The sequence below is a fragment of the Palaemon carinicauda genome, chromosome 22, assembly GCF_036898095.1.
Source record: "Palaemon carinicauda isolate YSFRI2023 chromosome 22, ASM3689809v2, whole genome shotgun sequence".
Lineage (NCBI taxonomy): Eukaryota > Metazoa > Arthropoda > Malacostraca > Decapoda > Palaemonidae > Palaemon > Palaemon carinicauda.
Window position 1 is genome coordinate 39,332,757 of NC_090746.1, and position 27,004 is coordinate 39,359,760.

The window sequence follows — 27,004 nt, forward strand, 5'->3', positions numbered from 1 at the left end:
TACCCTGGAAGAGATAGAACGCCTTTTGTTGATAGGGATAAAGGACAAAGAGATTGTTGGCAACGATAATTTGTGAGAAGGATCAGCGTGATGAACTGAAAGAAAGAAAAAAGCGAAGCATAGAAAACCATGATAGCATTAGCAAGCTCTTTTAAATAAGACTTGTCTCTTTTTCCGTTTCTCTCTAAACATAGCATTAACATGTTCTTTAAATAAAATCTCTCTCTCTCTCTCTCTCTCTCTCTCTTGTTCTTCTTCGCTGTTATAGTGTTAGATACGTCTATTATTTTTTTTTCCGAGAGAGAGAGAGAGAGAGAGAGAGAGAGAGAGAGACTCACACTCTCTCTCTCTCTCTCTCTCTCTCTCTCTCTCTCTCTCTCTCTCTCTCTCTCTCTCTCTCTCTCTCTCTCTCTCTCTCTTGTTCTTCTTCGCTGTTATAGTGTTAGATACGTCTATTTTTTTCCGAGAGAGAGAGAGAGAGAGAGAGAGAGAGAGAGAGAGAGAGAGAGAGAGAGAGAGAGAGATTAAACAAAAATGTGTTTAGAGTACAAATGATTTTTAACAGCGTCAACGAGTTGAAAAACAATTAAATGTAACTAAGAAAGTAATAACAGCTAATCTAAATTCCTTTATTAACTAAAACAAATATTGATACAAACACACTCGTGTGCGTATGCACAAACACACACACAGGTGCAAAAATTACTACGCAGTAAGAGAGACGGTCGGGGAGGAGGTAGAGACGGTGACTGCGATAACATACAGTAACTCGTCACTGAGAGTGATGAAAATAAAAAAATCAAAAGAAAAAAAATGTAAAAAATATGAAATATAAAAATCAAAAAAAAAAAAAATAAGCCGAGTTAAATTAAAATTTCCATAGTGTAAGTTACAGTATGTTATCGCAGTCACCATCTCCACTTCCTCGCCGATCGTGTCTCCTCGTATGTGTGTGTGTGTTTGCGCATACGCACACGAGTGTGTTTGTATCAATATTTGTTTTAGTTAATAAAGGAATTCAGATTCGCTGGTATTGTTTTTTTAGTTACATTTAGCTGTCTTTCAACTTGTTAATGCTGTTAAAAATTATATGTAAACAACACATTTTTGTTTAATCTCTCATTTTTTAATCTCTCTCTCTCTCTCTCTCCTCTCTCTCTCTCTCTCTCTCTCTCTCTCCTCTCTCTCTCTCTCTCTCTCTCTCTCTCTCAGAAAAAAATAATAGACGTCTCTAACACTAACAGTGAAGAAGAACAAGAGAGAGAGAGAGAGAGAGAGAGAGAGAGAGAGAGAGAGAGAGGAGAGAGAGAGAGAGAGAGAGAGAGAGAGAGAGAGAGAGGGAGAGAGTGTTTATTTAAAGAACATGTTAACACCATGTCTACCTTCTCGCCGATCGTCCGTCTCCTGGCGTAGCAAATCCTACACCTGCGTTGGCCTGTCTCTAAGGTAAAGTGGCAATAAAACAAATTTTTTATTTATTACTTCTTTATAATTATCTTTTTTACATGCTTCTTTCATATTATGCAGTTATGTTATTGTTAAGTGTAATTATGTGTAGCCATTTATTAAGTATTTATTATGGGTTTTTAGGCTGAGGAACGAATTAAATGAATTACCATGTATCCTTATGGGAAAATTCGTTTCTACATCCGAACATTTTCTACATCCGAAGTTGGTTGTGGAACGAATTAAATTCGTATGTAGAGGTACCACTGTATATATAAAAAATGCTTTGATCTGTTATTATTCCTTTCCAGGTATTGACAGCATCCCCTACACTCAGTAGGGAGTGTAAGGGAGAGAAAATATAGAATATTTCCTGTTACCAGTCTGTACTAGTCTGTGATGCTGCTCTGTATCCATATAACCCACCTTGTAACTAGAAGTAAGCTACTGTGTTGCTATTTGAGAGTGTGTCATAAACATTAATAGTTAACAGGAGCTATTGAAATGGCATATCTGGTCAGAGGCCCAAGGAGTGAATTCATGTTAGGCGGGGAATGACTGTGTTCGAGTACAGTATTGTTATAGTGGGCCCGCAGAGACCTGTACGACATAGTATGCGGCTGTACTGTTCATAAATTAGGACTGTTCAAGTGACTTTGCATCCCAATGGTGGACGGGAGATTGATGAGAACAGTATTGATTTAGGGAAAATTGTGGTACTGTATTTTTCACCGTTATATGTTCTTTATAGATGGCTCATTAGATAGTAAGTGTTCAAGTTTATTACTGGTCATTACCGATGTTATAAAACTATAGTATTGCGGGGTTCTCCTTTAAGCTTAGTTCTGAAGAAATGCTTTTTTTTTGTTTTTAGAGGCTATGTTGAGAATCCTAATATTTCTAAGTCTTTCAAATTCTCAGGTTCTGCAGTCATAGTTTTGTAAGGATTTTGAAGTTCCGTTTTGTAACTGTGTGGTGATATATCTTGCATGCAGCTTAGTATTTTTTTTCTCTTGCTGGTACAATATGCAAAAGGGATGATAATTTTGCCTTTGACTATCTTAAGTGATATATTAATGTATTCTTAATAGTTTAATTTTCAAATAAATATTTTCTCTTGTTTTTATGAATACAGCATTTCATTATAGTTCCTTACACCATGGTGTCCTTTCCTCATAAGTACAGTAATTTATCATAATTCTTTCCTCCCACACTGTGTCCCGTAATTAATTAAACAATATTTCCTTTCACCTAATGTTCTTATACTTGTACTTATGATCAGCAAGCAAAAGGGAGGAGAAGCAAATGGGTAAGTCAGGTTCTAGCTGGGTCCCCTTGCCCAATATAAATCAAGGGGTGGTGCCCAGTACTCCGGTCTGTTGAACTGTTACTCAGGTTTTTGGGTATTCCACTGTTGTATATTTTTTGTGTAGTGAACGTCGGGTTGCGGTCGGCATTTGGACACTAGGCAGTTCGGGTGCTAGCTCTGGCCACAGTCCGCAAACCACTACATGGGAAGAGCTACCTAACCCGCACACGGGAAAGGAGCTTCCGCAATAGTACGTTGTTGTAGTAAAGGTGAATGAACTCGAGACGAGAGAGACCGTAGTCAATCTTTAAAAGGCCACATTCCCTTCGCTCAGAATCCAAGTTTCCCGTAGGAAAAGAGGAAAAGGCGAAGAAAATAGTTGAATGAAGAGGGTCCAGGTGATGACGATTCCCCTGTGCCGGCCGAGTTAATGGATATAAGCCGATGGGAAGACCGATGGACCAGAGAGGGAGAGGCCGTTCCCCACGAAGTGGAACTGTGCTGGCCTTGCTATTACACAAGTGTCATTGTCATACATCACACACACAGCACAAACACTGAAAAGGAAACTTACTACATTTCTATACACATATATATATACATAAACATTGAGAATGTTTATATATAAATATACAAGTATAAGAAAAAGTAAGTTAAAAGACAAAAAATTCATGGCAGTTCAAAATAGGCGAGGAGAGAGAGGAAACAACCGTTCTCGCTCCGAGCCAAAAGTAAAAAGTGAGCTCAAGCACAGATGTGTGAGGGGGGGGGGTAAGCAAGCTACCCTCCCCTACTCCAGCTAACTAGCGGTGTGGGTAGTAAACCCTCGTTAAATTTTAATGGCTCGTCATTTCAGCTACGCCGAAAGTAATACCCCTATTAAATAGCGTGGTTTGTATTACAGTTACGGAACAAACATATCTACAGTATATACACGTACACTATTTACATCTCCATATGTAAGTACAAGTACACTTACACTCTATTCATATCATCTATACATTATTTATGTATAAATGTAAATGTACATATAGTATATATAATGTATTAAATACTGTATTTATATTAAACGGATTTTGAGCAAAGCGAAAAATCTATTTTTGGGTGAGATAGCCAAGTCGTTCTGATGGAAGGTTCCTATAGGTAGCATTCTAAGGGATATTTGGCTATAGTGATATTCCCAGGGAATTATCCTTTAGGTCTCCAGAATTCTAACTCCTGGCGCGAATATCCTTAAAATTTCTCTTAAGGATATCGCATAATCAGGGGACGTGTGCTTGATACGACCCATAGCGATCTTCACCCCGAATAGTGTTATCGCTTCAAGGGGGAAAGTAGCAAAAATAAGGGGAGCCGTTATCAAGGTACCCTTCCTCTCGTACTACTATAGAGTATCTAGATGGCGCTGTAGTCAACCCAGTGCGCTATTCCTTGTAGCTTTGAGCATGGTGCTACAGATACTGTATAGTAGTTTCGGGAGAGATCCAGCCAAGGCCTTTTCTATAGAAAAGGAGGGCGGGTCCATCAGGACAACATGGCTATCTCACCCAAAAATGACAAATTCGGAGATAATTTGTATTTTTCCTAACCATACAAACCTTAGCTAATTACATTGGGTTTACCTTATAGCGCAGCTGAAATGACGAGCCAATAGTTTTTAACGAGGGTTAATTACCCCCGCGCTAGTTAGCGGGGGTAGGGGAAGGGATAGCTTGCTACCCCTCCCCCCCCACACACCGGTGATTTGCTTCACTTCACTTAGAGGTAGGACTTGACTTGGGGGACAGGGCTGGCGGGCAAATATGTGTAAATAGCTAAGGTTTGTATGGTTAGGAAAAATACAAATTATCTCCGAATATTTGTCATTTGTTCCGTAACCGAAATACAAACCACGCTATTTACATTGGGTGACTTACCCCTTAGGAAGGGTGGAAAGTCCCCAGCCTTACTGACTTCGGCTTTGCCCGGGGACTCCATCCCTCAGTGAGTAGCACTTGAGAGAAGGAGCCCCTGCACCTCACAAGTTCCTTGCTTCGCTAGGAACGAGTGGCCTACATAAGTTGTGTGTGGAGGAGAGTGTGACTCGTCCTATGAAGTTGACCTTGAGACCTTTAGATAGGAATCTAGGATAGAACGTTCCCAATACCACCTTGCTAGGGTATGGGGGACGCAACAGTTTTAAGCGTAATACTAGGAGCACAAGGAAGCATGGGTTACCTGCAGAGGTCGAGGTCAGCTATGCGAGGACCAGGATGCTGCTTCCCCAAGAGAGGGGAGAATGAAGAAAGAAGTAAGGGTCAGACATACTCTTTCATTCACACAGACTAAAACCGGGTAACAATGCCCTCAACCTACTGCTACTTGTCCATAAAGGAGCCTGAGGTTAGACCAGCTGATGTGCAGCCACCACAGGGCCGATAGAAAACGTATCAAGGCTCCTGTGGGTCACGTCCTGCAGGTATTGGGCTGTGAAGGTCGTCTGACGCTTCCAGACCCCAGCTTGAAGCACCTGCGTCACAGAGAAGTTTCTCTTGAAGGCCAGGGACGTAGCAACACCCCTGACATCGTGTGCCCTAGGGCGACGTGACGGAGGAGGGTCTGGATTCAAGGCGTGGTGGATAACCCTTCGAATCCAAGCTGAGATGGTGTTCCTGGTGACCCTCCTCTTCGTCCTGCCTGTGCTCACAAACAATGCTTGCACTTGAGGACGGACTGCAGCCGTTCTCTTCAAGTAGTACCTCAGACACCTCACTGGACATAGTAGCAGCTGGTCTGGGTCGCTTGTTACAGAGCGGAGACTCGCGATCCTGAAAGAGTCGAACCGAGGATCCGGCACTCCAGGATTCTGAGTCTTGGCCACAAACTCAGGGACGAACCTGAACGTTACCTCCCCCCATACCCTTAAATGGGCGATGTCGTACGAGAGACCATGAAGTTCGCTAACTCGCTTGGCCGAAGCCAAAGCGAGCAGGAAAGCCGTCTTCCAAGAAAGGTGGCGATCGGAGGCCTGGCGTAATGGTTCGAAGGGAGGTCTCTTAAGAGCCCTGAGGACCTGAACCACGTTCCAAGGAGGAGGTCTCACTTCCGACTGGGGGCAGGTAAGCTCATAGCTACGTATGAGTAGAGAGAGTTCTAGCGAGGAAGAAATGTCCAAGCCTTTCAGCCTGAAAGCCAAGCTTAAGGCTGAGCGATAGCCTTTCACTGCCGAGACAGAAAGGCACATTTCCTCCCGGAGGAAGTCCGCTATTGCTGGAATAGTGGCATCGAGTGGAGAGATACCCCTCCCACGACACCAACCACAAAAGACTCTCCACTTCGCCTGGTAGACTCCCTCAGAGGACTTTCGCAGGTGCCGAGACATTCTCTCCGCAACCTGTTGCGAAAAGCCTCTCTCCATGAGGAGACGCTGGACAGTCTTCAGGCGTGAAGCCGAAGCGAGGCCACGGCCTTGTGAGGGACGTTGGAGTGGGGTTGTCTGAGAAGCTCGTGTCGTGGAGGAAGTTCCCTCGGGAGCTCTGTCAGGAGCTGCAGAAGGTCCGGGAACCATTCCGCGTGATGCAATAGCGGAGCTACCAGAGTCATCGAACAGTTGACCGATAGTCTGGTCCTGTTGAGCACCCTTCTCATCAGACAGAACGGTGGGAAGGCGTACACGTCGATGTTGTCCCACCGTTGCTGGAAAGCATCCTGCCAGAGAGCCTTGGGGTCCGGGACTGGGGAGCAGTATAGAGGCAGCTTGAAATTCAACGCTGTCGCGAACAGGTCCACGGTCGGGGAACCCCACAAAGTCAGGACTTTGTTGGCTATCTGAGGATCCAAAGACCACTCGGTACTCACTATCTGCGAGGCCCTGCTCAGACTGTCGGCGAGCACATTCCTCTTGCCTGGAATGAAGCGAGCCGCTAGCGAGATCGAGTGGACTTCGGTCCACCTCAGAATCTCTACTGCAAGATGGGATAGCTACTGCGAAAAAGTGCCTCCCTGCTTGTTGATATAAGCCACTACCGTGGTGTTGTTGCTCATCACCACCACGGAATGACCAGCCAGGGTCCGTTGGAACTGTTGAAGAGCCAGAAAGACGGCCTTCAGCTCTAGCAGGTTGATGTGCAGGCACTTTTCTGATTCTGACCAAAGGCCTGAGACCCTCTGTTTCAGAACGTGCGCCCCCCACCCTTCTTTTGACGCGTCCGAAAACAGTGTCAATTCCGGGGGGAGGACGAGAAGACTCACCCCCTTTCGCAGGTTCTCGTCGACCAGCCACCACCGCAGGTCCGTCTGTTCCAAAGATTTTATCGGGACCTGAGCGTCCGGGGAATCGGATCCTTGATTCCACCGGGACTTGAGTTGCCACTGTAGGGATCTCATCCTGAGGCGGCCGTTGGGAACCAGACGAGCCAGGGAGGACAGGTGACCTAAGAGACGCAACCACGATTGGGCAGGAAGCTCTTCTCGCCTGAGGAAGGGATCCGCCACCCTCCTCAGCCTTGCTATCCTGTCGTCTGATGGAAAGGCTTTGTGGAGATTGGTGTCTATCAGCATGCCTAGATAAACCAGTCGTTGGGACGGCTGCAGAGAGGACTTCTCGAGGTTTACCACGATCCCCAGATCCTGGCAAAGACCTAAAAGCCTTTCTCGGTGCCGAAGAAGGGTCGACTCCGAGTCTGCTAGGATCAGCAAGTCGTCCAGATAACGAAGGAGACGAATGCCGTTCCTGTGCGCCCAAGATGAAATCAGGGTGAACACTCTGGTGAACACCTGAGGAGCTGTGGAGAGACCGAAACACAGCACCTTGAACTGGTAGATCTTGTTGTCTAGGCAGAATCTCAAGTACTTCCTGGAAGACGGATGGATTGGGATCTGGAAGTACGCGTCCTTTAGATCCAGTGTGCACATGAAGTCTAGAGGTCTCACCGCAAGTCTGACCATGTCCGCTGTCTCGATGCTGAACCGAGTTTGCTTGACAAACCCGTTCAGAGCCGAGAGGTCGATGACAGGTCTCCAGCCTCCAGACGCCTTCTTTACAAGAAAGAGTCGACTGAAGAAGGCTGGGGAGCCGTCGACGACCTCCTGGAGAGCACCCTTCTTGAGCATGGTCTCGACTTCTGACCGAAAGGCCTGCCCCTTTGCCGATCCCGTGGCATAGGAGCTCAACGACACTGGATTTGCTGTCAGGGGAGGTTGAGATGTTATGAACGGGACGCGATAGCCTTGGCCGATCACTGAAACCGTCCAAGCATCGGCCCCATGTTGCTGCCACCTGTGCACGCAACGTTGAAGGCATCCCCCCACAGGTGGACACGCGGGGGGACTGCCACTCCTAGGGTTTGCGGCCGCGGCCGCTCCCTCTAGGAGTCTTGCCTCCCCTGGAGGACTTACTGCCCCTCTTTACCTTGGCTGTAAAGGGCTTGGGCTTAGACACCACTTTCTTAGCTGCCGGTGCCTGCTTCGGTGCCTTACGAGGCTGCTGCTGCTTTTGCTGCGGAGCTGGAGGCTTATAGGGCCGACCTGTAAGGGCCCTATGGAGGAGGGAGTCAGTGCTAGATTTCCTCCACCTCTCAGCCGTTAGCTCCATATCCTGTGGCTCCAACAGATTCTCCCCAAGGAGGGAAGCATGTCTGAGCCTACAGACATCCAAGGCGGGGACCTTCGGGTGGAACCTCTCGGTCACCGCATCGCGCCGCTTCAACACCGAGTTGGCCCACAGGGTGGTGACCTGGTGCGCCAGGAACTCGATGGAGCGGGAGCCCGAGAGTAAGAAGGTCTCCAGGGCCTTCCTATTGGTCTCCTTAGACAAGTCCTCGGAGCGCAATAGGATGCCTAGAGTTCCCAGCAATATATCTAGCCACAAAGTGGCCTGCATGGCGCACTTCGCGACCTTCTCATGGCTCAGGATCTCTGACGCCGAGAACGACACCTGCCGGGCGGAGAGCTTCTCGAGGGAAACTCCCTTAGCCAGCTCTTCTACGGAGTGATGGAGAGGAAGAGCGAGACTAGACTCACCCAAGATCTCAAAATACCTCCTCTGCTGGATACGAGGAGGTGGGATGAGTTTGCTCCCGGCAGAGGAACGACTGGAGGAGGCAAGAATCGCGAGCTGGGCATTGGCCCTGGCTCTGGCACTCTTCAATCCCCGAGACCAGGGCAGAGCCGCACTGGTCTTAGGGGCCTTCTGAACATCGAACACTTGGTCCAGGACCGTGTCCTTGCCTTCTCGGGGGGCAATCACGGGATCCATGAACCCGTTGAGTTGCCTCATCAGGCTCAGGACCTGCCAGAAGGCATGTTCAGATTCCTGCTGGTCTCCTCCTTGCTGGCTGGCAGCTAAGTCTCCCGTCCCCGGAATCTCTTCTTGGGGCGAAGCGTGGACGTTCTCCCGGGGAGCAGCGGGTTCCTGGCGAATCCTTGAAGACGATTTCGGGATGGTCTTGGAGTCCTTGGGTTCCCTCCTGGGAGGGATACAGGATCCCAACAAAGAGGTTCGGAGAGCCCCTTCCGCACGAGACGATTCTCCTCCATGAAGAGAAGGCTCCCCCCTTGGTGCCGAGGGGGAGACTATCACCTCACTGGACTCACCCGAGGACGGAAAAGCCTCGTCCACGGGAGAAGGAGAAAACGCCTGCGAAGGGGATGGGGCCTTCCCGACAGTCCTCTTAGGAACCAACTTCTCCCTGGGGGAAGTTACCACGAAGTCCACTCCTCTCTGTCTCTTCAGCGGAGGTGAGGCAGTCGTTGGCTTGTTTCCCTGATCGGCGAGTGTTGGCTTCATAACCCTCACTAACGCCCGCATCAGAGGACCAAACCAAGTCTGTCGCTCCACGGACTCAGAGTCCGAAATCCCCGCTGGAGGGAAGGGGATCGGGCGATCCTTCGGAGTGGACACCACTGGACCTGCCTGAAAAGGAAAAGGGGAAGAAAGACGCACTGACCTCTCTGAAGTGTCTTCCCTGTCCTGCACAAGGGTCCTGCACTTTGGTGGAGGCGATCCTGAGCGCGGTCTTGTGACACGCGTTCCTGCTGCTGTTACTGGCTGCGAAATTCGGCGCAAACGGTGGTAGCGAGTAGGCGACCGGTCGCGCCAGTGAGTGGTCGCGCGGCCGCGCAGGCGAGCAGTCGCGTCGGCGAGCGGTTGCGCCGGCGAGTGGTCGCGCCGGCGCGCAGGCGAGCGGTCGCGCCCGGGCGAGTGGGCGCGAGGGTGTAAAGGCGAACGAGCGCGTGGGCGGGCCGGTGAATGAATGCGTTGGCGTGTCGGCGAGGGAACGCGTTGTCGCGTGGGCGAGCGAGAACGCTCCGAAGATCGCTGGCGACGTTGGTCAGGAGACCTGTAGCGCGTGGGAGAGCGATTGTGAGCAGGCGATCGGTGGTGCGCTGGTCAACGCTGGCGCGCAGGCGAGCGATGGTGCGTTGGCACATGGTGTCGCGTTGGCGAGTGATAGCACGTAGATCACGCAGGCGAACGACCGCGCGAGGGCGACCCATGTCCTTCCAGATCTTCTGGGCGACGGCGCGTTGGAGAACGCTTGCGCGCAGGCGATAGGTCACGCGGGCGGTCTGGAGATTGCCGATGTTCAGGTGATCGCTGACGAGCAGGCGATTGTTGAATCGTCTGTGATCGCTGGCGAGCTGGTGATCGCTGACGAACAGGCGATTGTTGAATCGTCTGTGATCGCTGGCGAGCAAGAGGGCGACGCGAGGAATCCTGTGAGGGAACAGTCGGCGCAGGGCGCAAAGGCAAACGTTCACGAACAGGAACAGGAACAGGAAGCTCGTGGGCACGTGGGCGAACGTGTGTTTTAGAAACGCGCTGGAGAACGCGAGCGATGTTGTGCAGGAACAAGCTGAGGGTCGCGAGGGCACTCAGGAGACTGATGGCGCGCAGGGCGCACAACAGGAACTGCAGGATATTCGGAGACCACAGGGGAGCGCTGGCGAGCAGAGGGGCAATGGTCCTCAGAAGAGCGCTAACGAGCAGGAGAGCGCTGACGGTCAGAAGAGCGCTGACGAGCAGGAGAGCGCCTGTGCGCTAACACTGCAGAAGGGCGAGCAGGGGAACGCTGGCGCGCTGGGCGCTCCTCAGTAACAACAGGTTGAAGGACGTCCTCAGGAGAGCACTGGCGAGAAGAGGGGCGATCATCAGGAGCGCTGGCGAACAGGAGATCGCTGACAAACAGGAGAGCGCTGACGAGCAGGAGAGCGCCTGTGCGCTAACACTGCACGCGTAAGGGAAGAATCCCTTTGCCCCAAAGGGACCGTTGCCCGTCGGGTGACGAGGTCAGGTTGCTGAACATCTGCCCCAGAAGTTGAAGGTCTGGAAGGCGTAGGAGATCGATCCCCAGAGAGGTCTAAGGAAGCTGGAGCTGTAGGCTGTTTACGGCGAGGAGAGTCCCCTTCGGAAGAAGAAGGAGAAGATCCAAAAAGGTGCCTCTTAGCACCCTTATAAGGAGACGGGAGGCCCTTGCGACGCAGCGGACAGTGAGCCTTACGGCGAAGCTGGCCACGAGGAAGATCGTCAGGACGATCAGTCCTCCGAAGGGGAGTCTCAGTTAAAGCACTCCCCTTAGAGGGAAGCTGGACAGCAGAAGAGCCCGTAGGACTCCCTTCCCCCTTCGAAGGATGTACGGAAGGGGGAGGAGAGCCGTCAGCACCAACATCCACAACTGCACCTGCAGAGGATTGACCCGCCCCGTTGGAAGCCTCTGCCACCACGACGTCGACGCTAGACAGAGGATCTACCTCTACTATTACCGGCGACTGCTTAACAGCGGCCCCCAACTGGACAAGGTCAATCAGGACAACCCTGGAGGGCAGGCCCTTAAGCCCCAGGGAAGCCCAAATCTGAAAAAGATCATCGTTAGACAAAGATTCATCAATAACCTCCCGCGGGGGAGGAGGAAGAACCGCCCCGCTATGGGAGGCGACACCCTCTCCCCCAACCCAAGGTCGGGAAACAGAACTAGGGCCTGCACTCCCACTCGGCCAACTCTCCTTAGGAGCCGAACGAGGGGGAGCTTCGGAGGAGGTTTGGGCGGCAAAAGAAGAGTCCCGAGAACCTTCCTCCTTCAAGGCAACCCCGGAAGGAGAACGGTCTCTCTTGGACTTCTTCTTACGCTGGCGGCCAAACCTCTCCCACTGGGAGGCAGACCACTCCCTGCACTCACTACACTTATTTTCCTGATCACACCGTTGGCCTCGACACTGCGGGCAAAGGGTGTGAGGATCAGTGTCCACAGCCGACATAAAAGTACCACATGGGCGGCCGGCAATTCCAGGGCACATACGCATAGTAATAATAAAGGTGGTCAACTTCTAACACACACACACAAACTGAAAGAAAAAGCAGCAAAATATTAAAGGCTGTCAACGAGGACGATGGACAGACACGTCTGTTCATCGCCGGAGCCAAAAGTGAAGTGAAGCAAATCACCGGTGTGTGGGGGGGGAGGGGTAGCAAGCTATCCCTTCCCCTACCCCCCCTTAATAGCGCGGGGGTAATTAACCCTCGTTAAAAACTATTGGCTCGTCATTTCAGCTATGCTAAAAGGTAAACCCAATGTAAATAGCGTGGTTTGTATTTCGGTTACGGAACAAATAGATTTTTCGCTTCCCTAAAAATCCATTTTTTGGGCTCAATCCATGTCGCCCTGATGGAAGCTTACCAGGGAATTACTAGAAAGTACTTTATCTGTGGATTTTTTAAAAGTGCCTTAACCTTGGGACAATTTTTTCCTCTTGGTCATCCAGACCATTGAGACATATGGCGTTACCGTTATACGTCATTACTGCTAAGCATAAACCATGTTAGTGCTTCCTGCCCCCAACAGGGAAGAGTCATAATACACTTAGGAAAGGGAGTCTAAAGGTTTGCATATAGTATCAGAACAAACATAGCATCCCTACATACATGTCTCTCTGTATGTATCACGTGTTGAAACAATCATTATTAAATAATGTTGTATCATTTGTCGGAAGAAAGGTATAGCTATACATTTTGTTCATAATTAAATATATGCAGTTTTATTGAAGGGTAAGTAAACTGATATATTTTATTCAAATTCAATGGTAGCGTGAAATAAGATGCAAATACCTATTGATAATTTTATTGGCAATAAATGACCAACATAAAATAACAGGTATAATATACATGTTAATATATGTAATAAGAAACATAACAAGCAATCAAAACATAGAAAATTCTTGTTTTCACCTGAAAGGAAAAGCTTAATTAATGCCACAGTAATCTGAAAATTTGATAAATTTTCTAAAATGAATTTTCATAATGTTGAATGTCTATTCACACTAAGTACACATGGCACTAGTGTTATATATATATTTCTTCACCTCAGCTAATTAGAACAGTCCTTAGTGTCCCCTTGGAGACACTCACTTCAAAGTATTGCAGTAAGAGGTGTCAACACCTTCACCCGTTTGACCGATGGTCCCAATCAATTCACTGTTCATCGCAGCACTAGACGACAGGTTTTAGTACACTACCTGCCGCCACCACATATCGCTTAAGTTCCTGCACTTATTTCGCATAATGCTTGTAGAACAATCTGGATGACTTCCATCCAGTGTATGAGCGAAGACGCTCAAAATCCATATACTGAAAGGAGTTCAGTGATGAAGCGATTTTCCTTGGATCATGACCTGCGGGTGTACAGTCAGGATCTGCTCTGCGAATAAAATAGATGATTTTCACCCTCAGTTGTTTTAGGGATAGGTTTGATCCTGAAGTTTCTCCTTTAAAGAGCTGTCCTCCCTTGAAGTCTGAAGTTCTTCGAAGATAGACCTTTAGACACTCAACTGGACACAGTGAGATATCCTCATTCAGAGGGGAGATTCTCCAGGGACCCCACCTTTTAGTGGGAAGCTCGTTCTTAGCGAGAAATGTTGGATCAGGAAAGAGATTCAGTTCTTCCGCTTCTGTGAACTGAATAGGGCCCTCATCTCTGGATAGGGCCACTATTTCACTAACTCTAGCCCCTGAGGCTATAGCAAATAGGAAAATGACTTTTTGAGTCGAGTCTTTCAGGGAGCGATCCTCGTTGTTCACTGTTGAAGCATAGTGTAGGACCTTGTCTAAGAACCATGAGATGGGCTTCGGAGGGGCTGCAGGCCTAAGTCTAGCACATGCCTTAGGGATCTTGTTAAAGATTTCGTATGACAAGTCTACTTGAAAGACATATAGCAGAGGTCTAGTCAGAGCTGATTTACATGTAGTTAACGTATTGGCTGCCAGACCTTGTTCATGAAGGTGGATAAAGAAGGACAGACAGAAGTCCATTGAGATTTCTTTTGGTCCTTTTGCTTTGACGAAAGCAACCCACTTTTTCCAAGATGATTCATATTGTCTTCTGGTTGACTTGGACTTATATTCTAAGAAGTCTATACTGCCTTTCGAGATCCAAAATCTTTTCTTAACTGCTAAGGAGAGAAAATCATGAAATTAAGGCTTTGGGTTCTCTGTGATGAAGCGAAGACAGTCGACTTCTGGACCTGTTGAGACAGTGCTGGGTCCGGCAGAGGGACCAGCCTCAGCTTCAGTTCCAATACTAGGGGGAACCAGTTCCTCTTTGGCCACTTGGGAGCCACTAGAGCTTCTGTTCCCCGAAAGGATCTCAGCTTGTTGAGGACCTTCATTAGGCGATTGGTAGGAGGGAACATGTAGATCCAGTTCCATCTGTTCCAATCGAGAGACATGGTGTCCGTTGCTTCCGCTAGAGGGTCCTCGTATGGGGCCACATAACGAGGTAGCTTCTTGTTGTCGCTCGTCACGAAGAGGTCGATCTGCAGTTCTGGGACTTGACGTAAGATGAAGGAGATTGAGTCTGCGTCTAGGGACCACTCTGACTCTATCGGTATGAGCCTGGATAGAGCGTCCGCCATCACATTGCGGAACCCTTGGAGGTGAACTGCTGATAAATGCCATCTCTTCTTTTCCGCTAGGCAGAAGATGGACAACATCACGTGGTTGATTTGGGGCGATCTCGAGCCTTGACGATTCAAACATCTCATTATCACCTCGCTGTCCAGGATCAATCTTATATGGAGTGATTTGCGAGGGGAGAGTTTCTTCGGCGTCAAAAAGACTGCCATGGCCTCCAGAAAGTTGCTGTGGAAGGTCTTGAATAGAGAAGACCAAGTTCCTTGGACTTTCTGTTGATGGGAGTGACCTCCCCATTCTTCCTTCGAGGCATCCGTACGGATGGTGACTGACGGTGGAGGTGGTTGCAAGGGCACGGTCCTCTTTAGGTCCTTGGCCTTTAACGATGGCTTGAGAAGTGATCGTAGCAGGGTCGGTATCGGTCTTCTTAGATCTCTTCGAGCGTTTGATGCGTATTTTCTCCAGACTCCTGACGCATCTTTTAGCTGTGCTCTTAGCACTGGGTCTGTCACTGATGCAAACTGGAGAGAGCCCAGTACTCTTTCCTGTTGGCGTCTTGAGATCCTGTCGGATTTCAGTAGTCTCTTGATAGATCCTCCAATCTCCCTCCTCTTCCCTGGGGGAATAGAGAGACGGTGTGACTAAGTTCCAATGGACTCCAAGCCATTGAAACTCTTGAGCTGGAGATAGTCGAGACTTCTTGGCGTTGATCTTGAATCCCAGATGTTCCAGGAACTGGATCACTTTGTTGGATGCATGCATACATTCCGTCCTGGATGCTGCCCACACCAGCCAATCGTCCAGGTACACTAATACCTGGACACCTTCTAGGCGTAGTTGTTGAACAACTGCTTTGTAAAAATCCTTGGGGCTATGTTTAGTCCATAGGGCATGGCTCTGAAGACGTACTTCTTCGTCTGTAGCCTGAATCCTAGGTAGGAGGAGAGAGGGCGGTTGACTGGAATATACCAGTAGGCATCTGCCAGGTCTATCGAGACTGTGTACGCCCCTTTTGGTAGCAGGGTCCTTAAGTGTTGAAGGGTTAACATCCTGAACTTGTAGTTTTCTATGAACTTGTTGAGTGGCGACAAGTCCAGGATGACTCTGAGTTTGTCTGAGTCTTTCTTGGGAACACAAAACAGCCTTCCTTGGAATTTGATGGACTTTGCTCTCCTTATCACCCGCTTGCTCAAAAGTTCTAGGGTGTATTCTTCCAGTAAGGGAGTAGAGTGTTGGAAGAATTGAGGGAATGGTGGTGGAGCCTCGCTCCAGCTCCATCCGAGTCAGTTCTTGATTAGGCTATGGGCCCAAGGATCGAAGGTCCAACGATCCTGAAATTGTTGTGGAGTCTCCCTCCTACCTGAAGCAACTCATTGCTTCTGGTCTCTGGAGGATTTACCTCCTTTACCGTGTCCTCCCTTACCACCCTTACCTCTTGGGGGTTATCTAGAGGAGCCCCGTTTAGACCCTCTACTTTTGGAACGAAAGGTAGTGGTCTGCCTCTCAAACGCAAGGTTGAACGCTGGTGACTGGGTAACCAGCTGCTGAGGCACCATCTGATAGGTTTGATAGGGTTGAGCCACCATCTGGGGCACCGCGGTCATGGGAACTGTGGGAAGTTGTTGTTGTTGATGCTGTCTGATAGGGCGAGAGGGCAACCTGGGTCTTTTAGTCTTCCTCTTACGCTGGGGACCCTCATCCGGGGAAGACTTCCTCTTTGCCGACATGCCCCACTTCTGAAGAAGGTTTCTATTCTACGTGGCGGCCTTGTCTACAACTTCCTTGACCACTTCACTCGGGAAGAGGTCCTTACCCCAGATATTGGAAGCTATCAGTTTCCTGGGTTCGTGCTTTACTGATGCCGAGGCAAACACGAACTCCCTACATACACGTCTGGCTTTGACAAAGCCATACAGGTCCTTGACCACAGTAGCCAAATGTGTTTTGGCCATAACCATGTTCATATCCATGGTTTACTGTTGCTGGCCGTTGTCTCTAGACAAATCTGTAGCGATAGAGATGCAGCCAGTCTTTCTTTTGTCTCTTGCTCTCTACGCAAGAGAAAGTCAGACAGCTTATGGAGGTTTTCGCTGAACTGACGTCCAGCGATATCTGCCTCCAACTTCCCAACTGAGAGGGTAAGGTGGACTTCTTTCCAATCCTTATCTTCTGTGGGCAGGGCTAAGGATAATGGTCTACACTCATCGAGTGTAGGGCAAGGTTTGCCTGCTTCTATTGCCTTCATTACTGCCTTAAAACCTTTGGATGTAAAGGGAAAGGCTAATGAGGCTGGAGCAAGAAAAGGTAGGATGCTTCTTGCTAAGGGCTGACACTTTGGAGTTAGTGAGGCCCTTCTGCTTCAGGCTGCTGGACAGAAGAGCCTGAGCTTTACCATGGTCAAGTACTATAACCTCCTTAGGTTCTGTCTCCTCCCTCAATGTTGGTTCCGTCTTCAGACAGACAAAGCAATCTGGGTAAGACAAAGTTGAGCCAGAATTCAACTTCCTCGATAGGGACGGTCCCCAACTTCTCAGATATAAAGATCTTGCCACTGGTCATTGGCATGTATTCTGCATACCTCCAGGGATTCACGTCAGAGCAAGTTGGTAGATCTTGAACATTAAGTCTCTTGCGAGACCCATGAGAAGCGGAAAGTTGGGCCATTTGCCTTTCCATTTTCGCCTCTCTTTCTTCGCCTTGCTTGCGAAGGCTCTCCATTATTGCCATGAGACTGGCCATTGCCTATCTCATATCATCTAATGGAGGGGCAGAAGATGTAGAGGGTAACGGCTCTTGAGCCGGAACTGACGGAAGGGACTCCGCCTTGACGTCATCATCTTCTTCTTCAGGAGCCAAGGTGGACTCCTCCTCAATACCTTCCACTAGAAGGTCCTTCTCGGTGTCCGCAGACACCTCCGACATCCTCATGTCTAGGTGGATGTCCTGCATAGCGTCGGCGACGTCCGTATCTTCGGCAATCTGGACGCAAGAGATCTCAGGTCATGACTAGGGTATGATAGCTTCCACACCCACTTTTGGGAACAGCAAAGAGTGCATCCTTTCGCTAGGAAGGTAAGGTCCCGTGGTGTTTTTCTGAAACCCATAAACACATCTGCGCAGCTTCTCTCATGCTGTATCCCTTGACTCCGCTGTCTTGGGGTCATCAAACGCCTCAGTCACCAAGGCCTTGCAAATCTTGCAGTCCTGGGGGTCCCAGTACCAAAGAAGTCCCTTGGAAGTGGTGCAGGGGTCATGAGCTCTGCACTTCACATGGCCACAGAAGTCTTTGCTCCTAACGTTGCAGAAGACTACTTGGCACATGGGATGGTCCTCCTGTAAAGAGAGGAAAATTAAATGAGTATGCAGTAGTTTATCTAACTTGGTAAACTATATAAATATTATTATTAATATTATTGCATTATAGCTTAGGATAGACAAGCTAGAAAGGAACTAGGAAAGACAAATACTTGTGTTTCCTGTCCAGTCAATTGCTGCGACCTCCCCCAAAAATTAAAACCTAGTTTTCCTAATTAGGAAGCCCAAAGGGCTTAGATTAGTGTAACTTAACACTGACCTTTCCGAAGGTTTTAAAAATGTGGGTAAATGGTAACTGATCATCTATCAGTTTGTTGAAAGAAATCTTTCTTTCAATATATAATTGGTCTCAACAATAGACTGTGCAAGGATACACAGAGTATGTTGAAAAATAACTATTGTATAATATATACCATAGTTTTCTATCTGCAGTATAATCTATACTGCAAATATACTGGCTACTGTATAATCATATACTGTAGTTTAGTCGGCCTGTTGCCGGCTAGGCTAGCACCAGGCGGCATGATCCAGCCGGCGTCTCACTGGCTGGGGTAGTACCCGGCGGCACAATCCAGCCAGCGAGGCTGGGGTAGCACCTGGTGACACCGGCCCAGCCGGCAACAGTTAGTACTTTAAGGCACCAGCCCAGCCGGCGGTTAGTACCTGGCGGCACTGGACAGCTGACAGAGAGAAAGCATGGAGTGAAGGGTATCTTATTAAATGTTAGTTAACAATAAATAAGGGTGTAAGTACTTAATCTTACTACCTTCTTCCAGGAGGGTTCAAATGGAAGGGGAGAATGTATCACTCAGGCTTCCATCCAAACACAAACCGTTGCCGGTCACTGCCGGCCGCTGGTATGTGGATGGCAGTCCAAGAGAGGACTGAAGAACACTCTACAGAATAGGAGTCTCCCACCGGCAGCTGGCCCAGCCGGCACAGCTTTTCACGGAGCCTTGCATCCATAAGGGGAGGCTGAGCGACTAAACAGCTGCTATATAGGAGCCTCGGCTGGCCCCACAACCCGCCGGCAAGCGGTGAGATTGTAGGACGACGGCCAAAGGGATGCAATGGATAGGCCGTCGCTAAAGGACAGAGGGGGTAGGGAAAAGGGTCCTGTATGAAGTGTGGAAGGAGGCGGCAGGGTTGCTCGTCCTACCACACAACGAAGAAACTCTGTTTCAAAATCGGCGCCGTCCTAGGCGGCAGAAGAATATCTATTCTTCAACCTAGGGTCTGCCGAAATAGAGTTAAGAGGGAGGCGGCAGGCTTGCCACCCCCTCTCAACATGGGAGAAACATCGTTTCAGTGCCGGTGCCATCTTAGGCGGCAGAAGAATTTCTATTCTTTACCCTAGGGTCTGCCAGCACAGGACTACTCTTCTAGACCGCAGGGGAGAAGGTGGCGGCATCATACAACCACTTCAAGTGCGGCCTAGGGAGGTCTAGCCTCCTATGCCGGCGGCTGAGGTCGGCAGGGGAGTGACTACTGACCCTGCCGGCCGGCCACCGGCAAAAGACTGAATACTCTGAGGTTCTGTCAAAAACCCAAAGTCAGCTATCTACCGGCAAGGGAAAGACAGAAAACACTAGCCTAGTCAAGCCGGAGTGTCTACTCAATGGCAAGACCAAGATAGGGTTGTAGGCTATGGCTGCACTCAGAGGGAAGGAGGGATTAACCTTAAATCTCCACTGGAGACAAGTATCGATTTATATAATAATTCTAGGAGATATCTATCTCCGCCTGAATTGATAAAACGATACACGAGGGTAAACCGGGAACATGTATGAAAGTATACTAAAGCACCTAGGCTAGTAGCCTAGTGCCAGGCGAGATTCGGTTACTTTAATCGCCGAAACTCTTTCGAATACGATCGATGAGGAAGAGGAAATACATGCTATCAAATCAATATATCTTACAAGTATAAATTGCCTAAATAGCTTCATATTTAAATGCTATTACAACTAGGAATGTCAACAATATCATGCATGAAGGTAAACTAAAGCGAGTAGGCTAGGAAACCTAGCGCGGGTGAGGTTCAGTTACCTAAATCGCCAAAACTCTAAAGAATACAATCGACAAAATATATAACTTCCTAGAATATTACAACTGAATAGCTTTGTAAATATGCATGCTATTAAAACCGGGAAAGTCGTTCAGACTAACTAAATAACACATGCGTTATGAACGACAGCACCCATGGCGTCTCTGGTGACGGCGAAGCTCCAACTCTTAAAATTAATCTAATTTCACTGTGAGGCAGGAGCTAAAATTTATACACTGTAAAGATCAAATACTCAACTTTCCAGAGGCAGATGAGGCTGGAGATTGCATGATAAATCCAAAAAGCCAAAGCGTAAAGAAAGAGCAACAGGGAAAATAACCATGCGAGACCGCTATAACTAAAGGAATAGCGCGCTGGGTTTACTACAGCGCCATCTAGATACTCTATAGTAGTACGAGAGGAAGGGTACCTTGATAACGGCTCTCCTTCTTTTTGCCACTTTCCCACTCAAAGCGAAAACGCTATTCGGGGTGAAGATCGCTATGTGTCGTATCAAGCATATGTCCCCTGATTATGCGATATCCCTAAGAGAAATTTTAAGGATATTCGTGCCAGGAGTTAGAATTCTGGAGACCTAACGGTTAATTCTCTGGGAATATCACTGTAGCCAAATATCCCTTAGAAAGCTCCCTATAGGAACCTTCCATCAGGACGACATGGCTTGAGCCCAATAAAGTATTTACAGTATATAGTACAGTACTTAATTTTATGTACAATATATAATTTATATCAATATTTATTTACATGATTCTTTAATGTTCTAATGATAAAATATGCATTTATACGGTTAATATACACTTATTGTTATTATATATACATGTACATGTACACAAAAAATGTACGTATTCAAAAATTAGGGAGGGAACCTACTTCGCAGTTTTTCACCTATCGCTGTCGGTTCTGGTTCCCATTAACCACGATATGTGAGCGATTACTATATAGAAATGGTGTATTTTGGATCATTAGAAAAAAAATGGCGGACATGGCGGACGGTCCCCTTAAGATGAAACTCAACAGCTGAAGACCAGACAGGAGAAAAATACTCAAAACTAGGCAAAATGAAAGAATTAGAACACTTCTTAAAAGAATTTTTCAATAAGCCAAGTTTTGAGCAATTGACAAAGAAACGTATCGAATGGGTTTCTCAAAGGTAATTTGCTATCAAGAATCATACCTAAACTTTTAAGTTGTATAGAGTTAAAAAAAAAAAAATCATCATCCATGCTAATATCTGGATTTAACATACTTACAATAATACTATGAGTTTTGTTAGGGTTTAACTTCATGCCCATAATATGCAAATTATCTGGTTTTTATAAAATGAAAACAGGATGCAAGTACTTTTTCATGCACAGTATGTGTACAGGGAATGCATACAGTACTAGACTATTGTGTGTTATATGCAATACGAATAACATTCTGTAGGTTTCTCCATTTAAGGGTATACAATGTACTGTACTTCATGAATGGGAATTTTCAAACACTTGTATGGTTTATATCATCTATTATCCATAGAATTCAGTAACTACAAAAGTGGGGAGAGACTTGAAATGATATGACCACAGATAAGGTTTTATTGTATATGTTTACCCTGGATCTGCTGTATATCTGACTTACCTAAAAAAAACAATCTTAGACTGCACATATTTCAGAAATATGGCAAGTAAAGTCTGGGAATCATAAAGTTGTCTGGATATCCAAGGGTCTCATTGCAATTACTGTATATGTTGTTATTAACTGGTTATGTATATCAAACCCTGTTTTGTATGTCATATGTATGTACAGCATAACATTTTAGGTTTCATTTAACACCTGGATGAGACATCCAAGATCAATCATAAATCAATAATAAGCTTTCATTATACTGTAAAATTATGGTAGGCTATGACATTCAGGTACATATACACAGGAAGATAGAGAATAAACAAATAAAAAAAAATCCATGAGGACAAAAGACTAAACTCTTGGCTACTAGAATGCACCAAGTATAAAAGTAAAATAAGACACTTGAATTTCATGTACAGTATATGATTCTAAACTAAATTCAGAATAAAATTACCTTCTCTAGATTATCAAACTAAATGAACTTGACTTACCTGCTGCATGAACTACAAGACCAAGGGTAGCTGTGAGTGATGATCTGCTCCCTCGCGTACTTCCATTCTCAGCATCTGGTAAAACACCAAAATAATAGCACAAAATTACTGCAATTACGTGTCCAAGGTATTATTGCTGAATTATGCATACAGATGATACAGTACTTTAAAAAATGCAACACTTGAATATCTGTCTGACATCTCTCTATCCTCATCTTACAAACACATTTTACACTACAGTACTGCAAAACACAAAAGGTATCCCATTCAAAAGGAATGGACAGAGTATCTGAGTTAGATAAATCATTTTGATATCAATCAATCTTGCTGTGGCATGATGCCTGTATTTTCAAGTCTTAGCCCAGATCAGAATTTCTTAGGAGTTTTGTCTTGTTTTAGGTAGGAATCTTCTTTGATGCTACCTTCTAGGATTTTGATACAATCCTGATTTTATTATGGATTCATTAAAATGGGGATTTGAATTTTGATCTAATCCTGTTTTTTAGTAAATAATCTTTACTTAAGCTTATTTCTCAGTTATGGTTCCTTTCTTACTTGCAATATATCAAACCAGTTTCTCAGTCCTCTCAAGAATGGAATTGGTAATTTCTGATTGACTTTTAAAGAAGCCCTTCCATAAAAGAACAACAGAAATTGAGGAAAAATTAATTATTCCGACACTAAATACAAACCCATCTGCTATTTATAGTGATTATCTTTTGGCGTAGCTGGAAGTTTAGCCATAAAACTTTTAAGCGAGGTATACCTACCGGCCAGCTAGTTAGCAAGGGTAGCCTGCTACCCCTCTCACTCACCTACCAGTGTTGCCTTCTGACTTTTGTTTTTGGCTTGGTGGAGAGCAGACATAGTCTCTCTCCTCCTCCCCAACAGACTGCCATTTGAACTAATTCTTTCCTTTGATTTTTCTTTCCAGGTGTGCTTGTGGCTTCTTCCTGCCATTCATCATGAGGAATTATCCAGGACCTGAAGGACGCTCCTGCAGGATCTTCATGTCCTCCAGCGAGATCGACTTCCATTTGTTGTGTCTGGCTTGCCGAGGATGACGTTGTGACCAAGATAACACCAGCGATGAATGTTGGGAGTGGTCTTCCTACCAGTGAGAGATTTGGAAGACTGCGCAAGAGGAAGTCAAGAGAGATTCTTTGCCTTCAGGGTCCTCCTCGAAGTTGAAGAAACCCCGGACTTCTTCCTTGATACCCCCATCTCTTCCTGAAGCTCCTGCTCGATCAGTCTCTTCAAGGATCAGTCAAGTAGGAGTGTTGACCAACTAACACCAGGCCAACCCCAGGGATGTAGGGAAGCAATTCCGTCCCTTCCCTCAGGAGGATCATTCGTATACTCTGACTTTTCAAAGGTTTGGCAGTCGCTGGGGGTTGCAGGCCCCCCTTCGAAGGCCGTGTTGACAGAGTTTCTACAGCTGGGGCTGAGAGGAAACAGACCCAGGTCTCCTCAAAAGTAGAAGTTCCTATGCCGGGAGTGCTATCGTTATCCCCCTTACCGTTTGCGAAGTTCTGCTCTTACCCTCTCATGCTCCTGCTGCCGATGCCGAAATCTGGGTTCTTTCCCTTTACAGTACAGAGGTTCAACAAAGGCCTAGGTATGTTCCTGCTAGATGTTGCCCCGCCTCCTAGTCTTCCAATGCTTTGCAGCATGTCTCTCCTGCCGAGGATCGCCATTGACAAGCCAAGGGCACCCATTCACCATCCCAACACCGACCTAATGCCGACAATAAGAACTCTCACCACCATAGGGTGTCCACCTCGTCAAAGGATCGCAGTCTTCTTCAAACTTCCAGACGTTCACCATCGCTCTGTCAGGAAATGGCGCTACAAATACAGGGAACGACGATCATCTCACCTCTCTCCTGCTCGTGATCGCCGCTCACCACCTCGCAATCGTCACTCGCCGACTCGTGATCGTCACTCGCCGACTCGTGATCGTCACTCGTCATCTCGGGATTGTTATTCGTCAGCGTGTGATCATGTGTCTCTTGATCGCCATTCGTCAGCTCATAATGGTCACTCACCGGTCACTCACCTTCTCGCTGTTTGCCAGCTTGTGATCGTCACCCTTCACGCTCTTCGCCGGCTCGTGATCGTCACCCTTCAGCGCCCTCTTTGCCTGCTCATGATCATCACTCTCCACCTCCAGATCTTCACTCCCCAGCGCGCCGTTCGCCAGCTCATGATCATCACTCGCCAGTTCGTGATTGTCACTCACCAGTTCGTGATCGTCACTTGCCAGCTAATGATTGTCACTCACCAGCTCGCCACTCGCCTACTCATGATCGTTTCTCTCCATATCATGATCATCACTCTCCAGCTCGCCACTCATCTACTCGTGATCGTTTTTCGCCAGCTCGCTTCTCACCATCGCCAGCGCATCATCATCATCCAGCATGCAATTATCGGCTCACACAGGACCGCTTGCCATACCACTAGCTTCGCAGATCATAGGCGGCCCTTCCAGCTCCTGCGCAAGCAGGCATCGCACACCCTAGACCCAGGCATGCCCTCAATGTGCCCACGTATTACCCTCTCTCGCCAGCGAGAATCGAGCGCCTGGTTCCCTTCCCTTTTGGCTTCAAGTAACCTCCAAGGAAGTATGGCTCTATTACTTCCTTTTCTTCATCTCGCCCTTTCAGGTTAGATCAAGAGGACATGCCTGGGCCAATTCAGCAGAATAAGAGACCTGTCTCTTCAGCGTTCAGGTTCCTAGACCACGATCCCCTATGAGGCGATCAACATATGTTAGCCCCCCCAAAGACACCCAAGACCTTTCTGCGGTGGGGAAACCTCCACCATGGTTCGACACCTTGGTGACGCCAGTGAAGCAGGCTGTTGCAGGAACAGCACCTCCATCGAAGCATGCAGCATTTACTCCTAGGATCCCATTGGAGAAGTTGGTCTCCTCCTCTTCTTCCCCATCTTACCCTAGGCAGAAGCCTGCCTTTTCCAAGGCCCTAAATCCTCAGATCATCTCTCCCATCAGGAGGGTGTGGAGAGTTGTGGGAAATGAAATGCTGCTCATATCCACCAGGACTTCTCGCAGCTTCAAGTGACTCTGGTCCTTATGACCAAGCCGAAGAGGAGACTGAAGAAATCGACTCCCACACCAGTTGATATCCTCCACCTAATTACAAGCCAGGGCTAACGATTTCCGCAAGAGATATCTCTCGTCACATCTTTCGTCCATCTCTAAATTATCATTATTACTATTACTAGCTAAGCTACAAACCTAGTTGGAAAAGCAAGATGGTATAAGTCAAGGGCTCCAAAAGGGAAAAATAACCCAGTGAGGAAATGAAATAAAGAAATAAATAAATGATATAATAAGTAATGAAAATTAAAATAAAATAATTTAAAAACATTAACAACATTAAAACAGACATTTGATATATACACTATAAAAAGACTTATGTAAGCCTGTTCAACATAAAAACATTTCCTGCGAGTTTGAACAATTGAAGTTCTACTGATTCAACTACCCAATTAAGAACATCATTCCACAACTTAGTCACAGTTGGAATAAAATTTCTAGAGTACTGTGTAGTAATGAGGCTCATGATGGAGAAGGCCCGACTAATAGAATTAACTGCATACCTAGTATTACAAACAGGATGGAACTGTCCAGGAAGTTCTGAATGTAAAGGATGGTAAGAATTCTATAAAATCTTACGCAACATGCATAATGAAATAATTGAATGACGGTGCCAAAGATTAATATCTAGATCAGGAATAAGAAATTTAATAGACCATAAGTTCCTGTCCAACAAATTAAGATGAAAATCAGTAACTGAAGACCAGAGCCTCGTCCCGTCTCCAGACCACCGGAAGAAACTACGGCAGCATCTTCTACAAAAGGTCAGACCTCTTCGGGATGTCAGGAATCCTCCAGAATATTACTGCTGGAGGAATTCCTTCCGCCTCGGAGAGTCTAAGGACGCCAAGAAAGTGCTGAAGAACGCCATGGCTAGAGCGGCTCTTCAGCCAGAGAGCGGGCGTGAGACCATCCCGGCACCAGCAGGGAAGTTAGCATGCGACGTCCCACCAGCCTTAAATATTGATCCCCTTGACCCACCCTTGGCTCCTATGGATGAGAGCTCGGTTGTGGAAGATGACCAGGACTATGAGGATGACTAGCTCCCCAGGCCCGCAAGTCCGAAGTATTCAGAAGCGCAGCAGAAGAAGTCGGAGTACACCTTCTGGCGGGTTCTAGCGTGTATGAGGGCCATCAACGGGATAGTTGACCCTACAACAGTCCCTCAGGAGGGCAAAGACACCGCCCTTGACCATGTCTACGGGACCGAACGACCTCCCAAGGCCAGTACAGCTATTCCCTGGTTGAAAGGGTTGACGGCAGCCAGGAAGAAAGCGTTCTCCCAGATCATCAGCTCTTCTAGTTCATTCCGTGCGGGCTCAATCTTGAAACTCCTCCCACCACCGTTCGTGCAACAGAGGCGATATTACAAGGTCTTGGATGGGCCACTTCCAGCTTTGCCTCTCGACTTCCGTAGAGGCACTCTCGAGAGGAGTCTCTTTCGAGACACTTTCTGGGCTATCAGCCTCCTTTCAAGCGTCAATCCTTAACCCTTTTACCTCCAGGCTATTTGGAAATTTCCAACCCTTAACCCCCAGGGGTTATTTTTTTTCAAGCACATTTTGCAGTATATTTTTTTTAAATTGCTCTAACAGCCTTAATTTTTGTCATAGAGAGGTCAGGTTGGTCTCATTCTCTTGGAAAATGCCTGAAGTTTCTCAAAAGATTATAAAAAAAAAAAATGCAAAAAAATTTAAATAGCAGTTTTTTGCAAGAACGTACCGGTACGTCCATGGGGGTAAAGGGATGAGTTTTGTGAAACGTACCAGTAC

The 27,004-nt window shown here is 47.2% G+C and overlaps 1 protein-coding gene across 2 annotated transcripts in view; it reads right to left on the reverse strand.

Moving 5' to 3' along the window:
- Nucleotides 1–27,004, reverse strand: part of Zip102B (Zinc/iron regulated transporter-related protein 102B) — a 327,210-nt gene that overhangs the window by 131,164 nt on the left and 169,042 nt on the right. For both annotated transcript variants that reach the window (XM_068346152.1, XM_068346151.1), the window contains exon 4: nucleotides 22,113–22,187. In XM_068346152.1, coding sequence (XP_068202253.1) covers nucleotides 22,113–22,187 — 75 coding nt within the window. The remainder of the gene's footprint in view (nucleotides 1–22,112; nucleotides 22,188–27,004) is intronic.